Genomic DNA, 12,993 nt, shown 5'->3' with positions numbered 1-12,993 from the left:
CATATGTAATTTGATTTCAGAAGGGAAAAGCAATCATAATACAGCACTTCAGTACAACTGTTTGTTTCTACCAGGATCTTAAATATGGAAGATTCTATTTGGTACAACATTTTTATTTACCTTTTGATCAATTTTAGCTTGTGTTATGTTATCTGACTTCTCCTTCAGTTTAAACAAAATTGAATTAAGATCTCTTGCTATCACCTGAATTTTCTGACTAAATTCTTGGTTCAATATTTTGCTCTGCTGAGATTCTTTTTCTTTGGCTTGAATCTGTCAAAAAATCAAAATGAAAAAGAACAACAGTTAGGTATATTGATGAATGCCGGGTTGCAAAAAGTAAGGAAGTAAAAACACTATAGCAGAAATGTGATGGGTTGAGATCCAGTAATACGGTCACACAAGGATTGTGGAACGTCTCTGCTTCTGCATCCTTAAGCAGTCCCTTCCAATCCCAGGAAAGTAGATGTCATCAATATGCCAATGACACCCAGCTCTATCTCCTCTGCCTAGACTCCCCCCCCCAGAACCATTTGCCACATGTTTGGAAGCTATGGCTGAATGGCTTGAGCAGAGTCATCTGAAACTCAACCCCTTCAAGACAGAAGTCCTGTGGATGGGAAATAGGAGGGCAGGACAGGAATCATGTTTACCCATCCTGGCCAGGATGCAACCTCCGACTGCGCCCCAGGCCAGGAATCTGGGAGTGACCATAGATACCTCACTAACTTTGGAGGCACAGGTCAAGAGGGTAGCCTGCCAGGCATTTTTCCACCTTCACCAGGCATGGCTACTAGCACCCTACCTGTTCTATGAACACTTGGCCATGGTGATCCATGCGTCGGTCACCTCCAGAATAGATTTCTGCAACTCACTATACGTGGGCCTGCCTTCCTTGACCTGGAAATTGCAGCTGGTACAAAATGCAGCTACTAAGTCCTCACAGGAACATCTTGGAGGGCCCACATCCAGCCTGTGCTGATGTAGCTGTATTGGTTACCGATTGTAGCCCAGATCCAGTTCAAGGTTTTGTTTTTGATCTTCAAGGCCCTCCATGGTCTGAGACCCACATATCTAAGGGACCGTCTATCACCCTATGGCCCCTGCAGAGCTCTGTGCTCTGCAGGTACTAATTTGCTGGTTGTTCCTGGCCTCATTCCCATGTGGGAAAGTTGAATCAGGTGGGCAAACTCCAATGAACATCACAATTTCCCTGCAATAGACACTGCTGTATCTATTCTCTGCTATATCAGTTCTCACGAAATACATAGTGTGGGTCTTACCTGTTCATGTATATTTACAAGTGCCAACCCTATTTCTGCTAACTGAAGAGAAAGTTCAGAAGGCAATATGGTATAAAGTCCCAAATATTTATTCTGCTGCTGTTCAGCCATTTTTTCAACAGCCTGGCGGTAAACAGTTGCTTCAGTGAGGAGGCCCTAGTAGAGAATGCAAAATAAATTATATCACAGAACAAAAAATAAATATATGTTTTAGGTCTACAGTTGGAAAATGCATAATTCAGACTAGGTTTTTTCCTCATCTACTTGATATATATTGAGGGGGGGGGGTTCTTTTTTTTAAAAAAAGCAACTTCCTTTCAACTAAACCAGCAGGATCAAACCAGACTTAACAAACAAAAAAAAACCCCTCCAATGTTACCAGCTTCTAAAATGCTAATTTGCAGATTCAGGTGGCTGCTTTGAAAATGAAGGAAGTGTTACTTGGCCAGAATGATTCTATGCTTTCCTCACAAAAAGTCATCTCCAAAGTTACAATTGGCTTTTATAGGATCCTACCTGAAATGAATCTAGTTTGGTTTTTAACAAATAGGTTTTGGGAGTATTTTGAAGTAGTTTTTTTCTCCCTTCAGCTTCCAATAGATTATCCAAGTGAGATATTACTGTCCTGTGCTTGGATTTATTAACTAAAATATGCATATCCTGGGCTTTTCTACACAATGAGGACCCAAATCAGCTTACAGCATCTACTTACAGCAACCTTGTGAGCTCTGTAAGTCAGACAGAGAACAACTGGGTCCAGAGGACCTTCAGTGGAGAACGCGGTTAGGACCAAGCAGCAAAAGAAATGTTACTCTTACTAGAGCAGACACCTCAGAACTTGTACATTGCTTTTTTCACTCAAGACTGATCTCCTTGAGATAGATTCAAATGAGTAGTCGTGTTGGTCTGAAGTAGCACAATAAAATCAGAGTCCAGTAGCACCTTTAAGACCAGCAAAGATTTATTCAAGGCAGATCTCCCAGATCTGGTTGTGACACAGATGTAACAGAATTGATTTTTGCTACATATTCCCTGTCATGTAAGAAGATCATAGTCTGACGAAGGGTGCTTGCACTTGAAAGCTCACACCTTGAATAAATCTTTGTTGGTCTTAAAGGTGCTACTGGACTCTGATTTCCTTGAGATAGACATGTATGTTCAAGCAGGAGTATTTCAGTTCTCAATAGGTTCTTTGGCCATTTCTGGACAAACATTTCATATCACATGCTTGCTAATCTTTGTCCTGCTGCTTAGAGGTTGGCGTGCTGTCACTGGTCATGGTCCTGGAGTTACTTCTATATCCACTATTGCCTACCTGTTGATCTGACAAGCTTCGGATCCTAAATCTGTCACTGACCAGTGGGCTCTTTTATGTACTTTGACTTATCTCACAGGATTATTATGAAGATAAAGTGGAGGGCAGACCTGTGCATACCACTCTAAGCTCCTTGGAAGAAGGACAGGATAAAAATGGTCAGAATAAACTTGGTCAGAATAAAATGGACAGCTAGTTCATAGCCATACTAAGACTTTAAACTCATAGGTAATTGCTTGGGCGCCATTAATTTACACTGTCATTGCTTAAAATTTAAAAGTACAGAGTTTTCTGTAGGATGCAAGACCAAGGGCTTAGATTGAACAAGTGGAATTCAAACTTCATGCCCTAAAAGAACCTTTTTCACATGAAACAGTTTCACTGAAAAGCACCTCTGTTTTGGTTCATTGTGGAAGAATCTGTGGCACATTCTAAGGTAAGCTCTCCCAATACAGAAATCCTCTGCAGACATGCACAGGGGATCATGTCAGTGTTAATTAGCAGAAAGCCATGTGGCAATGTTAAGGAGCCTAAGACCGGTAGAAGCTTGACATACCTGCAGTTCTTTAAGTTGAACATCTACTTCTATTGTGGGATTTAATAAATATTCTCTGGCATCTTGTATCCAGGACTTGACTTTATTAATCTCTCTTTCAACTTCTTCACGCTCCTTGAGTTCTTGCTTAACAACTTTCCCACTCCTTTTCACCTTTTGTTGCATGCTTCAGAACACAAATAATCTTTTTACAATCTGGGAAGCACTTCATGCATTTCATCTTACACTCTCCAAGTTTTTAAGGCTGTTGGTAACTGCCTTAAGTAGTTCACAGAAAAATGCTACAAAGCACACATTCTGTATTTTACATATAAACAATATACTATCATCAGGGCTGTAACCTTTAATTGATTAACAGCCAAAATCATTTATTAGTTATAATGGCAAAAGACCATTTTTGCTGGTATTGTTTAATTTTCTGCATCCAGCAATGGAAACCACATTGCTCACATACACTATCTTTACTTTAAAACCAATATTTTTCTTACTTATGGCATCTGTCTTGCACTGCTTTGATTTCTTGCATGATAGGCATTTGATCCTCAGAGCTAGCTACGACTTCTATGTCCCGAAGCATGCTACAAGCACACTGCTTGAGCAGTCCCAGTGATGACAGTTGCTGTTCCAGCTCTTGAATGAAATTGCTGTGGTAATCCAAAAGATCCAGAAGTTCATTCTTTGAGGCCTTTTCAATAGAGCTGTCTGGTAAGCGGTCTTGCAAGTGATCAACAGTATTGGTTGCTTTTTGCATCTAAACATAAAAAGATTTTCAAAAAATCAAGCAGCTTAATAGTTTTCTTAAATTTGTCCTAAGAATAACCATTTTATCCAGGCTATTCCACACTTTCTAAACAAGCCCAGATTTGCCACCATGTGTAACCAGGTGCTATAGCTAAACCTTACTACTATTTTAGTTTACCAGAATGGAATACATGCTTGTTACATTCTGATTTTTCATTGTACGCATGTCTAACTCTGAAATCTTTGCTTTAGTTTTTACTCTATAGGTTATAATGGTTATTTTCACAGTCTACCTTTCTATCTGAAACAATCTGGGATATAAACAAAGATAACAGACTGCATGAAACAATGAATGAACAACAGCATTAGGACTACAGAAGCAGAGAGCAAAGTGAACAACAAACCATCAAAAGAATAGTATACTATAAACAGAAGGTGGATTGTAAATTAAAGACAATGCCATAAAAGCACTTGATACCTACAATATTCATTGCAGTGGACTACAATCTTATTCTATTATAAAACTACCCTCATTTGCCTATAGTTTTAATCTCTTTTTAGAAGTGTAGTAAATACAATGGATGTTGCTTCTAAATGTAGGTGCATAAGAAAGTTTATAGAATCATAGAGTTAGAAGGGGCCATACAGGCCATCTAGTCCAACCCCCTGCTCAATGCAGGATCAGCCCAAAGCATCCTAAAGCATCCAAGAAAAGTGTGTATCCAACCTTTGCTTGAAGACTGCCAGTGAGGGGGAGCTCACCACCTCCTTAGGCTGCCTATTCCACTGCTGAACTACTCTGACTGTGAAATTTTTTTCCTGACATCTAGCCTATATCGTTGTATTTGTAGTTTAAACCCATTCGAAGAAGAAGAGATGGTTCTTATATGCCACTTTTCCCTACCCGAAGGAGGCTCAAAGCGGCTTATAGTCGCCTTCCCATTCCTCCCATTACTGTGTGTCCTTTCCTCTGCAGCCAAGGGGAACAGCATCCTTCCCTCCTTCAAATGACAACCTTTCAAATACTTAAAGAGGGCTATCATCTTGTTCTCATTTGCCCATTTTTCCATTGTGTTCAGATCTCGTTGAACTTTGCCTCTATCTTCTGGAGTATTTGCCAGTCCTCCTAATTTGGTGTCATCTGCAAACTTGATGAGTAATCCCTCCACCCCCTCATCTAGATCATTAATAAATATGTTAAAAAGTACTGGACCGAGCACCGAGCCCTGAGGTACCCCGCTACTCCTGAGGTACTCCGCTACTTATAAAAGCATGCAGTGTCTCAGTTTTTTAAAAATTTGCTTTGTAATTTTGTTTCTTTGTTAAGCCACTATGTTGAATTGTAATGTCATAATATCAACTATTGTTCTAGGCCTGGTTTGTTAGATAAACCCTGTAGGGCAGTGGTCCCCAACCCGCAGGCTGGTGCCAGGCCGCGAAGGCCTTGGCGCCGGGCCACGGCTCCCTCTCCCCGCATTAAAAAACTTCCCAGGCCGCAAGCTTGCGGCCCGGGAAGCTTCTTACTGCGGGAGGGGGGGAGAGGGAATCAGGGCTGCGGCTGCGCATCGCACATGCACGGCCATGCCACGCATCGCACATGTGCCATGCGCGGCCGAAATCGCGCATGTGCGGCACTTTCGTGCATGCGCGGGTGGGCAGTTGCCCTGCCGGTCCCCAGCCTCAAAAAGGTTGGGGACCACTGTTGTAGGGCTTTGGAAGGAACTGTGACAGTCAACATGGCTGATTCTAACAGAAGGGCAGAACGGTCCAATGGGGGGGGGGAAGAGGTCCAAATACTAACAAAGAGCAAGATGGCCCAGATGGGGCAGTAACAAAATGTCTGACAACATGTGCCCAATGGAAAGTAATGACTTTTTAGCCAAACAGGAACACTGTACAGACTGATAATAAACTTTCATCTGCTCACTAGTCATACTTGCACTTCTGAAATCACAAGAAGTAGTAAATGGAATTTTTATTAACAAAACTGGTCATGTAAACTCTATTGGAATGGGCACTACTCCAATGCTTTTTAGCCTATTTTTGGCACAGAAATAATATGAATAAACACAACATAGAATGAATATTCTATTAATATTAATAGAGAAGGAGGGAAGGTTATTTTTGTACATTCCCCCCTTTCACTGCAGTCTAACTGGATCTAAATGAAGTTCTTGGGGGGCCTTGTGACCACAAGGACACATTTTCAGGGGTCACCAAACACTGAAGTAGGAGGGGTATGCAGAAAACTTATTTTATGCAGTACATTTCTGTTTGCCCCATACTGGAACAACCACAGAAAAATTACTACACAAAACAGTTTGATGTGGAAAAGAAAGAAAACAACTAAAGTAGAGCATAAATGGCCAAAATTAGTAAATTGGTAGTATATATTATAAACTGATAGTTTTTCTCCCACCCATAACATTCTTTTTTAAAACAGATAGCAGCTGGGGAAAATTATATCATAGGAAATGAGGCATTAACATTTTCCACTAATGCAATTTCCTAGCCAAACACTGCTACCATCAAGATAGATTAACCTGCATTGGGTGGGTGAGGTGGAATGGATTATCTTTACATACACAAATATAACATAGGGATCTTGAAAATAAATGTAATGTGGAAATCTACCATATAAATACACTGCACTGTTGCCTTAGTTTCTTATGCATGTTTGTACATGATGCATTTATTTGAACCCTAGTGATAAAGATATATGTACAAATACACAACAGAGAATATTTAAAGACATTAAATCATTGTACCTTATCATTAAATACATTCCACTTTTGCATAGATTCTTCTAAAATCCTCTCTTGCTCTTGGGCAACACTACGGAGCCTTGTCCACCGCTGCCAGACTGTGGTCATAGACCTGCTTATAGTTGCCTTGCCAGTATCATTGCAGATTTTCTCCAGCTGGCATGCCTTTTCTTCTAGTGAAGTGATAGTCTCATGGAAAGAGTTTACTGTAGATACTAGTGACTGAGAAAAACAAAGGAAATAAGGTTTTCTATGACAGCAAAACATTAGAATATTCAGCATATTTTAAACCTACTAGCTTTGTTGGAATTTTCATATCAGAATTGAGGTCAAATAATCTATGAATGTAGTATGGCCCTAGACATAAATCTTCAAGGGATCTTCAGAAATACACAAAAATGTCTCAATCTGAGAAGCCTTTGTGACTTCTCTATGGCAGCGGCTGGGGACCACCTGCGGGGGTGGAGGGAGAGGGTAGCCCGGGCGCCACGCATGTGCGGAGCTGCCACGCATACGTGTTTGCACATCACCGCCGTGCATGCACATTTGTGCCCGCCGGCATGCTGGCGGCCGCGCCTGCCTCCCCCCCCACACACACTGCAAGACGCTCGCCGGGTCACAAGCGAAGCGGTCGCTTAGGGGGTTGACAACCCCCGCTCTATGGACAAAGGCTTAAGAGTCCCACAATCTTAGCTACTCACCAGAGAAATAGCATTAGAAAACATTAGTACAGGAAAATACACAAGCAAACACTATAGAGTAGCCTCTGAAGATATTTCACAAACAACTGTTCATCATTCACAAGTCCAAAACTGATATTTGAAGACATTTCACTAGAAAACTATTTTTCAGTTATATCAAGAATAGCATCATCTACTTCAGTTAATGTAGTTCTCAGAATGGTAAATTACTTTGTTACTATTCGACAAATGCTCAGGTTTCACAGAATATCAACTACTACTGAAATAATTTTCTGTTGAACTACTTTCACAAATTCATACATAATATTTACCTAACTTAATATGTCAAAATGTACTAATTATCATTTCTGAATTCTGAATGAAACGCAAACCCTGATGAGATACTGAAATTTCAATAGAGGACTAATTTTATGAACTTAGGCAGACTAGGAGTAAGTGGGCAGGAAGGGATGTGCCAGTGTTTGTCTCTTGTGTCCCTTCCTTGTATACCCAGGGCATTGCTGATTGCCACTGTGGGATGGTAGGTGAATTCCCTTGAGACCAGGCTGAATTCTGCAGATTGTTGATGGGGTGGATCACTTGGGCATGAAATTGGGTTCACTGTGGGTAGGCAGGTAGTAGTGAGTTCCTGTATTGTGCAGAGGATTGAACTAGATGACCCTGGAGACCCCTTGCAACTCTATGGCCATTTCTGCGTGAAGAAAATGTTCCTAAGCAGCCTTCGCATTTGACAGCATATAGAGCCTCCTCCACATGACATTGCCAACATTCCAACGCTGTCCAGTAGCCGGGTCGCGATTTGGCCATTTTTAATTCATGATTATGGGAATCCAGAAAACTGGATTTACCACCCTAAATCGTGCAAATCATTGGTGCGCAACCAGTGAACAACCAGGAATAAGACTGTATGGAGGGGGAAATGCACAATAGTCTGGACAGCTTTGTCCCACCCTCGCATCCATCCTCCCCTCTCCATTTCCTGCTCCAAGTAATTTTTTTTTTTAATGATGCGGTCCATGCTGCAGTGTGACCGCAAACCTACATTGTTAAAGGTGAAATTAAATCTTCTTTAAAGTGTCCATGGTCTTTTGGGGATCAGGCAGGCAAAACACAACCCCTTTTCCGTTTTTTGGAGATGGGGAATGAGCTGGGAAAAGGGACGGGTAGGTGATTGAGCTGCCTTCTCTTGACCATACTCCTGTAGTATGAGTAGCTTATTTTAAAGTCAACCATTAGCACAAAATGTATTTTTGGGATCCAATTATCATGTTTACAGTATCAGAAATCCACCCAGGTGGAAATAAACTGCAAAAGAACATGAATTCCCAAAAAAAGGGGGGATACTGTATCATTCTGGCATTTTTCCATAGTGTTGATTTCCATTAAAAATGCATCTGTGTTGTTGTGGCATTACTGCATAGCAATGCAGAAGTGCCTTTAAAACAAATACATTTCAGGACTGGGAGTGGGGGAGAAAATTTCAGTGCAGGAGAAAACTACTGTACTGTGATTGGTGACTTGCTGTGATTGACAAGCCAAGGAGCAGAGGGAGAAATTCATGTTGCTTTCCCTTGCTGCCTCATCAGGAGACAAAAAGCCGTGATGGGGCAGAGAGAAAACGTGAGAGGGGTCTCCCTGTTAGGAGGGCTGCAAATGCGAGATTTACCATCCCGCAATTGTAAGCAGGAAGCGATTTCTGTTTTACCCCCCTGTGGGGAAATGGTCTATGAACCTCCATGATATACAAACACTCTACCTTAGAATTATGTCCTATGACACTCTTCCTGGTCCAAGTTACTACAGGAAAAGGACTGGTGTTTAATTATGTAAAAGGTAGATATATTCAATAAGAGACCAACTTGTTTACTGTTTTAAGCACCTAAGAAGGTAGGGAGCTGGACTGGATGGCTATTTGTGGACTTTCCAGCTCTGTGTAATTCTGATTCAGAGCTTGCAGAGTGGAATTATCATGTATTCTACAGAGAAATACTCCACTTTTAGAGGACCTCAGATCAGGATCATTTGATCTGCCTTTAAATGATCTGCCACTATGTTATGTCCATGCCATTTAAAAGACATTCTTACAGATTCATTAGCCCTTCAACATTTTGGTGTTATCAACCATTGTCAGAAGGTTTACATTTATTTTAAACATGTTTTGTGTCTTGCTGGATAACAAAAATAAAGGAGTGATTTCATAGCTGGAAATTATGATCTCTTGGCTTTACCTTATGTGATTTTAGTTTTTCTTCTGCTTCAAGACTAGAAGTAGCTTTAGCTGTGGAGAACTCAGATAACTGCTGCTCAGACTCATTCATCAGGTCAATTACTTCCTGTCTTACAGTCTGATATTCTTGCCATTGGAAAGAACACCTTGAAAAAGAAGTTATCAGTAAGAAAATGTTACAAAATGGGTTAGCAACATATACTTTACAAGTGGGGGCCTGTGAAACTCGCTTGTTGGGGAATCTTGCAGCAACTCCCAGTACCCAATGGAAGGAGTCAAGAAACAAATTAACAAAGCCAGAATGATACCTAGGGAAAACCTGTTACAAGACAGGCCCAAAACAGTTCAACGCATCGTCAGTGACTTACAACTTCTCCTGGAAAATGACAGTTCTCTTTCACAAGTTCTGGGAAGCAAACATTTCTTGCACACAGAGAACCCCCAATCTCAAACAACTCCTCATACACAATAATACAACATCTAATTTGAACATGGATACTGGTACCAGAGCTTGCAACAAACCCAGATGTCAACTTTGCTGTCATGTACATCTAGACAACACAATCACTAGACCCAACAACATTAACTACACTATCAAAGGCTTATTCACATGTTCACCTTCTAACATTTTATATGCCATCAAATTCAAACAACACCCTTCCGTTCTCTCCCTAGGGCAAATCCTATGCCAAAGGATAAATGGACACAAATCTGACATCAAGAAACACAAGACTGATAAACCTGTGGGGAAACACTTCAACTTTCTAGGACATTCAATAGGTGGCCTCAAAGTAGCCATTGTATTACAAAGGAACTTCAAGAACAGAATGGAAAGGGAAACTGCTGAAATGCAAGTTATTACAACACTTAGAACACTGGAATCCCCAGGACTCAACAGGGACATAGGTTTCTTAACTCATTACATATGCTAACCTGCATTCTTAACAATCTCTCAGAAAGGCTAAATGTCCTCTGTATTTTAATTTTTTCTTTTATTTGGAATAATTAATTTGAGCAAGTAGATCAGCCATTCTCGGCTTTTTTACTGTTGAGAAAACCCAGAAGTTGTGTGATTGTGCAGAAAATGATTGGGAAGCATAGCTGTGTATATGCCCATCTGGGGCCCCTCCCCTTCCCTTCAGGACCATCATTGGAGGGAAGGATGATATCGCTATATATGATAAATGTTTAACCTGATACATATTTCCCTATATGTATAAACTGATTACTTTTATTCCATGACATTGTATCTGAGGAAGTGTGTGTGTACATGGAAGCTCATACCTTGAATCAAAGTTTGTTGGTCTTCAAGGTGCCACTGAACTCTAAATTTGTTCTACTGTTTCAGACTGACATGGCTTCCCAATTGAATCCAGCTCCCAAAAAGCCCACCATGGCTCCCAAGCTCTACCACAGTTAAGGAAAGTAGACGCTCTTTACACACACATCTTGTGTATTTTTTTTTTAATTTTCAGACTTTTCTACAAACTTGGGGCATTCCTAATAAAAATTATTAGGAATTTTTCTACACGTTCAAAATAGTATGGGCCAGTCAGATAGCATTGTTCTGATCTTATATGGATGAGGGGCAAAGCCCATTTTATAAGTGGGTCAAAGAAAGGGGGATAGGAGTGGGAAGAGGCTGTGATTGGTCCTTCCAATGCCTGGCTCCCATTCTACAGGGGGAATGCACCCCAGTGAGAGCTAATCAGAGGCTCACGTCATTAGAAGGTCCATGGACTTTTTATGTATATAGATAATTTAAGGTACATATTTGAAATAAGACCAGAAAATACAAGCAACTATCAGTTTTATTTGTAAAATCTCAAATAAATGTGACTAGACAGCACAATGGTTTAGCCCTAAAATTTTAAATAAATAAAAGACACCTCTAGACCTAAAAATGAATGTAGATGTTGGTCTAGACCAGTAAAATATTTCTAGGAATTGCTCCAACAACCAGGAGTCAAATAAAGGACCTGTTATCACTGGCTCATGTTACCATTACAGTTGCTAGCCTCCCTGATGGAGGGAGGGTCCTCCACTACCAGGTCCTGAGCACCACTGCTGATCATCTGGCCAGAGGGGGGACTTACCAGGAGAAAGAGAAGAAGGCCCTGCTGCCAGAAGTGATATCATCATGTCAGAAAGATCTGGGTAACACTCTGGTTTTTGGGCAAGAACTCAATGGTAGAAGCCATTTTTACTGTGCAGTTTTTGCCCAGACACCAGAGCATCACCTTGATGGCACAGCATGAAGATGTGACACTGGAAGTGGCATAGCCAAATCACTGCCAATGTTGCCTGGGCCTTACTTCCACTAATGAATGCCAGGAAGGATCTGGCAATCTTAGGTACTACATTAGAAGTGACATGCAAGACACCACCACACAAAAATTCCTTCTACAGGATAATTTTAGAAGCCAATCAAATCTACCAAAGGACTTTGAAGCAACTAGGTTTCAGATAAACAATTCAGGATAGGAATTTCAAGGGCTCATTTTAGATGTTTTCTGTCTTCTAAAACAGAACACTGATTTTTTTTTCTACCTTGCCTCAGAGTATTGGACTACATTCAGAGAGTTCCAGGCTCAAATTGCTACTTGACATGAATTCGCTGGGTGATTTGGGGCCTGCTGCTTTTACTTAGCCTAACCTATCTCACATGATTGCTATGGAGATAAAATGGAAGAGGGATTTAGGATATATCCCACCCAGAGATTCTTGGAGGAAGGGCAGCATAAACATGTGCTAAATAATATATAGTCCTGACTTGGATAACCCAGGCTAGCCTCATCAGATCCTGGAAGTTACGCAGGGTTGGCCCTGGCTAGTATTTAAATGGGAGACCTCCAAGGGTTGTGACACAGACAGGGAATGGCAAATCACCTTTGAATGTCTCTTGCCTCGAAAACTCTATGGGGTTTCCATAAGTCAGCTGTGACTTAACAGCACTTTCCACCAGTCAATAATGAATGCATTTTACAAGGCAACTCAGGGTATTTATATGCCTGACTACTTGGATAAGATAGATACCTTTCTAGTAATTCTTTCTGCATCTGCGCTTCTTCGTTTGATTGTATGCCCTTCTCCTCTAAAGCCTCGATGCTCTGTATTAGCTCTTCTCTTTCTGTGGTTTGAATAAATGGCTCCATGTCAGAGACGAGAGACCGTAGTTCTTCCAGATGACCTCGGAATTGTTTTTCGGTGCCAAAAAATTCCATGTGGATCCTTAGGTTTTCTTCTGAGTTTTCCATGTCAAGGCCATTTCGTGCCAACTGTAGGAATTCCTGAGCATCTTCAAGCCAGTCACTAGCAGTCTGAGCAACTTGGTAATATCTTCGGCACAAACTATATAATTTATTCAACTTATCCTGAAATAATAAGACAAATAGGAATGCAGTA

At 40.9% G+C, this 12,993-nt stretch overlaps 1 protein-coding gene across 11 annotated transcripts in view; it reads right to left on the bottom strand.

Moving 5' to 3' along the window:
- Positions 1–12,993, bottom strand: part of SYNE1 (spectrin repeat containing nuclear envelope protein 1) — a 493,810-nt gene that overhangs the window by 209,818 nt on the left and 270,999 nt on the right. For all 11 annotated transcript variants that reach the window (XM_077349398.1, XM_077349413.1, XM_077349457.1 and 8 more), the window contains 7 exons: positions 12,625–12,962; positions 9,590–9,734; positions 6,664–6,882; positions 3,643–3,905; positions 3,155–3,320; positions 1,284–1,439; positions 121–273 (listed from right to left, as the gene is read on the bottom strand). In XM_077349398.1, the coding sequence (XP_077205513.1) occupies positions 121–273; positions 1,284–1,439; positions 3,155–3,320; positions 3,643–3,905; positions 6,664–6,882; positions 9,590–9,734; positions 12,625–12,962 (1,440 nt within the window). The remainder of the gene's footprint in view (positions 1–120; positions 274–1,283; positions 1,440–3,154; positions 3,321–3,642; positions 3,906–6,663; positions 6,883–9,589; positions 9,735–12,624; positions 12,963–12,993) is intronic.

Source organism: Paroedura picta, chromosome 1 (genome assembly GCF_049243985.1).
Source record: "Paroedura picta isolate Pp20150507F chromosome 1, Ppicta_v3.0, whole genome shotgun sequence".
NCBI lineage: Eukaryota > Metazoa > Chordata > Lepidosauria > Squamata > Gekkonidae > Paroedura > Paroedura picta.
The sequence above is the reverse complement of the archived record's forward strand: the minus strand, read 5'-3'. Positions and strand labels throughout refer to the sequence as shown.